The 5,455-nt window shown below is 33.3% G+C and overlaps 1 protein-coding gene across 1 annotated transcript; it reads right to left on the reverse strand.

The window, feature by feature from the left end:
* Positions 1 to 675: 675 nt before the first annotated feature.
* Positions 676 to 1,572, reverse strand: LOC127673583 (vomeronasal type-1 receptor 2-like). The gene has a single exon (XM_052169277.1). The coding sequence runs from the start codon at positions 1,570 to 1,572 to the stop codon at positions 676 to 678; it is 897 nt and encodes a 298-aa protein (XP_052025237.1).
* Between the last annotated feature and the right edge of the window lie 3,883 nt (positions 1,573 to 5,455).

Genomic DNA, 5,455 nt, shown 5'->3' on the forward strand with positions numbered 1-5,455 from the left:
AGATATCTCTGGAGAAAGAAAACTTTGGAAAGAATTCAGGAGTCATATATACAAGCATCAACAACAGAATACAAGAGATAGAAGAGAAAATCTCAGGTGAGCATTATTTTTGAACTGCATAAGGCTTTTATTTCACTTTAAGAAATTGATGTTGATCCAGTCATATAATAGTTGGTTTGTACATAGCATAAAGATAATAGTAAGGAAAATTGTATGTTAGTCATACACATACATGACATATTGATTTTAAAAAGTTATTTCATAACAGCATGTCATAGTATTCATAATTGTGTTTCTTTATACAAAGGTTCTGCAGTGATATAATCTTTACTAAGTCTCTAGAAACTGAGAGTAAATATTGAAGCCAAACATATTTGATCTTCCTCAAACAATATTACTTAGGATTTCCAGAACAGAGTACGATTTTCATAATGTAATAATACTACATTAGAACAAGCTGCTTGATTCTAGTCTACTATGATACTATGGTATTAGTTTCAACAGGCTACAACCTAAATTATGAGTACAGTTTTCCTTAGAAAAACAAGGGGCTAGGCATTAGTTTTATGTCGATATTTTGTATAAGAAGAGGAACTTAAAGTTTAAATAGTGTGGAAAAGAAACCATACACTCTATATTCCTATGATAACAGTAGGAGATTTGGTGATTCCTAACTCAGGGAAAGCATAATCTTGGCAAATTTGAGTCATGATTCATCACAAAAGGTCCCAAAGTAGGAAAACACATTGAAATGATTGCTGTGATGTTCATCAGCCACCAACCAGGATTATATACAAGAGCAATGCAACCTTGTAAGATGGAAGAGAGGGCATAAAAACCTATAAAGGTGGACACCAGGGCCAGTATCCTGTGGGTAGCTCTGGTCTCAGGAGCTATTCTGGAGCAAACAGTGATGCTGTGGATATGTTGAACACTTTGCCTATGCGTGTAGAGAATGACAACCATGGAACTGCTAGACCAGATGATCACGAAAGAAAACAAAATTTCAGGAAGAACAAAAAGTGCAGTATATAATGAGCTTATAAAGTCATCATGAACTACAATGGAGCAGTATTTCAAATGAGCTTTATGTGTCAGGTTCTTTCTGTTCTCCTTGTTAGACATATAAACAGGAAAAATCACATTTAATGCTATGTAGAGAATCCAGCAAAGAGAAATGAAGAGACCAATATGACTTGGGTATTTGAGTTTAAAACTCATCGAACAAGAATTCCTAGGACTGATGGTGATTGCCTGGAAGACACTCAAGCAGCAGGTGGTACTAATGGACATGTTTCTGCCCAGTCTTTGAATATACAAAAGGAATTTGCAGCCAAAGTCACTGATAAATCCTTTTATCCCAAAAGTTTGCATGGTATGCATCAGTCCTTTAGAAAGAAGGATCAAAAAGTTGGCTGTGAATAGGTGTGTAAGAATCAAATTTGTGGTCTTTATTGTGTGTTCAATATAGTAATTGATTAAGTAGCAGGAAAGAAGTGAGAAATTTCCCAGAATTCCAACTGTACTCTGAAATAAGAACACTATCCCTATTATCAAATCCTTGAGATCCATTCTATCATTCAGCAATTTTTCATTAAACTATCACAAAAATCACTTCCTTGAGCTGTTGACTTGAACTCTTGGAGACCTGGTTGTTGATGTGAAAAAATTGCATGGGCTCTAGCTTGCTATACTCTAGTAGTCAATCTAATAGAAGGCTTTTGATTCAGAAAATCATTTTGACAGCAATATTTGACAAAAATATTTTGTCAGTAACACTGCTGAAATCTTCCAATATGTATATTTATGAAAAGTACTTCTAGACCTTTGCATAGAAATGTCACTATTAAGAGAAAGCCCAAGTACCTGTTAGAAAATCAATGATCAGTGAGTAAAAACATAAAGGGTTCTCATTGACAAATTCCAAAATGAACTTCCAGTTACAACTTATATTTAAAATAAAGTGACTTTAATAACCCTTTTAAGAAAAAGAAGTAAAAAAGTAAAAAGATAATTCTATGCATTTGTCTTCCTAAATTTCAACAAAATAAAAAACATTTTGTGAAAACAATGCAAGTATTTCTTTGTTCTAACAGAACGCAGTGTTTATTATATAGTACAAGCAACTAACCACAATGTTTAAGTGACAAAATAGAAAAAAAATTTAAGATCCAGGTCTCATATAGTTGACATAATACACATAGATATAGGCATTCTTGCTTTTGCACATAGATACAGACCTCATAAGCAACAAAATAAAAATATATGAATCATTTCTACCACAGTCAGGAAGAAAGTGAGAATATTGAGAAAAAATAAACTGGCAAAGGATGTACAATATTCTTATGAGCTCTGATATCTGGTGTCATTGAGCAGTAAAGAATATCTAATGATAAAACCACGGTAAACAACACATATTTATATGATTGTGAATTCCTTTAAGCCCAAAAATGGGAAGAGAAGACAATTAACATTACTCAATATGGCCAAATTAATGACGCAAATACTTAGGTAAAACAATTTTTTTAAATTCATGAACATGGACTGCATCCACCTAAAATGGATTGAAGACTTTCTGCCTTAGACATGAAAAATGCATGGTTATCATTCCATGTAAGAGGCCGTAGAGGGCCATTGGTAATTGAAATTATAGGTTAGGTGTAGCTCAATTCTTGAGAAATAGTGGTTTAACCAAAAACAGTAATGATATCAGTTTTTCTTAATTAAAATGATGTTTCAGACAAAGATGAAGACATGCAGGTTTATCATTCTATTTATACTTCTGTTCTATGATGTCTTATTCTATTTCTGTTGTTTGTTTTTGTGGGATCCTGGTTTGGGGACATGGTTGCTTAGATCTTACAAGTTCTAAAATATGCCATACAGAGCAACAAGTGGAAATAGAACAACCCATCTAGTTATTATACTCCCTTATGACTTCTTTCAGAGCACATGAGTTCTTTTTTCTCACCTGCATTGGTACTCAGGGGACACCCTGGTAAGACTGGGGTTCAAGAAATCTAAGCATCACTTGTCAGGCTTTAAATACCTAGTATTGGGAAACCCTGCTATAATATAAAGGTCAAAGTCTGCCATGCCAAGATTGGTCACATGAACTTGATACAGAGCAGAGGATTGACTTTCTACCAGGCCTTCCTACACTCTACTTTACCTAAGAATCTGCAAATACATCATTCTACCTAACAAATACCAAATAATCCTTAGTGCAATTACAGGACCAACTTACTGGTAAACCTTTCCAGACAAATAAGGTATCCACAGAACTTCAAACTTTAGCCAATGAAAATTCATCCTAAGAGGAACCGCTTCTCAGTTTCCAAGGTTTATATAGTTCTTCTCAGCACTAATAAAAATCTATGTGCACAAGCTGTTTTGTTGAAACCTTCTGAAATAGCTGCTTCACTGTCCATTATCTAAAATAGCAGTAAGAATAAAGAGCTTTAACATTGAGATATGACTGAGTCTTACAATCCCCCACATTCTCTCTCTCTCTCTCTCTCTCTCTCTCTCTCTCTCTCTCTCTCTCTCTCTCTCTCTCTCTCTCTCTCCTTTTGTGTATTCATTGCCTGAACCCACCTTGTGTGCTTCAGAGTGTTGACACACCAAAGGATGGTATGGACTGAGGTACTAGTTTTTCTGCTCCATTCTTTCCTGTTTGGTATGAATCAGAACCTAGATTCCGGTAAAGAAGCAAAAAAAAAAAAAAAAAAAAAAGTGAAAGTACAACCTAGGTCACACAACCAATACAAGAAACACTCAGGGCCTCAGGATCTCAGGCCCTCAGGCCCTTCAGTAACATTGTGGTCCAAGTCATTGTATAGGCTGACACAAAGGCTCAGAATCATAAAGGAAATTAAAGAGGACCAACCTAGTTGAAGTCTTCTTCCCTAAAGTTTATTCAAGCTAACAGAGACTGACTTGAGTTAGTCATAAAAATAACTGTTATGTTCTACAATGGTTCACTATGCAAAGAGCAGAAAAATGCATTGCCTGTCTCTCAATGAACTGTATAATTAAAAAATTGTTTTTAATACTAAAAGAGATTTAACTCAAGAATTATAATATTAAAGGTAGTACATTACAAGGATAAAACTTAAATCCCAGTATTGTAAAAGCAACTAAATTATAGGAAACTATTAAAAATAATTAAGAAAGCAGATTAACAGTCACCACATAAATGATCCAATTTTTCAAATATCATTCATTTATAAGTAAAAGTTTTATTTACCCTCCTGTGTATGTTTTCATGGTTATAACTAATATAAGTAGCTAAAAACAAGCATTATACTTTCAATTTTGTATACTAAACAAATGTCCATCAAATACTATCTGATACCTGCTGAATATTACATGTAATATATTTAGTTGAAAATGCTTCCTATGACCCACTGTCCATTTAAATTTACTTACTGTTATCATTTATAGTTCTCAGAACTCTGATGCTGCCAATATCTAAATGTAGCTTTATCAGCAGGTATTTGATCAATACATGTTATATATTAAAACAAGGCCTTACATTTCTAGAACTAATGAGTCACATAATGTAAAAAGACAAACTCACAGGGAGGTTTGATTTACTAGAGGTCAGCTTCATATTAAAGGATAAATAAGCTTCAGATGTAAATTTTACTATTTAATGAACATGATTTTCAAAGACTGATCTCAATAAAAAACCACTCATATTGTGTAATATTAATAAGTATAATGCTAAAACATATGTTGATGTAAATTATAATGTTTTAGAAAATATTTAAATTTTATAAATGCAAGTAACTATATGCTAAGATTGCGTATTTCAGAGTTTTATCATCCATCAATAGAATTCTGATAAGTTACTAATCTAGAGCAGAGAAAATACTGCTGCTATGGTTAGTCACATACTCAGTAGTTTAAATTTCATCTGGCAGTCTTTTAAATATAAATTTATAGATGCCTCTTATCATGCTAAAATTATTTCTGCCCAATTTACATGCTCATCCCCCTGGATGAAAACAAAATAATGTTCAGAATTTTAAACAAAACCATAATTTTGCTATGCCTCAAAACTGTGAATCTACTCTACCTAATTTACAGATAATACATAGCAGCTTTCTGTACATCAAGAATTTCAATGAATATTCCAATAATCTTAATATAAATTTCATGGAGTAAAACAATTAGTAAAACTTGGATCCACCTTCAAGAGTTCAAATGAACTGCAGATTACTACTTGGACAATCAATAGTTTATCCTGTATTCCTGTGTGAAAATCTCCAATTACAAGAGTTGTGTTTTTAAGTTGTTTATCTTCTGTCCTTAGTTTATATGCTTCTTGGGAAAATTCAACAGAGAGGATAGAAATCAGCTAATTTCTCCGAAGATGCTCTATACCATGCCAGCTCTAGTCAGGCTTCCTATACCAGAAAACCCCAGACTTGGTAAAAGCTGACGTAAT

The sequence above is a fragment of the Apodemus sylvaticus genome, chromosome 23, assembly GCF_947179515.1.
Source record: "Apodemus sylvaticus chromosome 23, mApoSyl1.1, whole genome shotgun sequence".
Classification (NCBI taxonomy): domain Eukaryota; kingdom Metazoa; phylum Chordata; class Mammalia; order Rodentia; family Muridae; genus Apodemus; species Apodemus sylvaticus.

Excerpts from the sequence above, each read along its gene's own strand:
- LOC127673583 (XM_052169277.1), bottom strand. The coding sequence starts at position 1,572 with ATGGATCTCAAGGATTTGATAATAGGGATAGTGTTCTTATTTCAGAGT.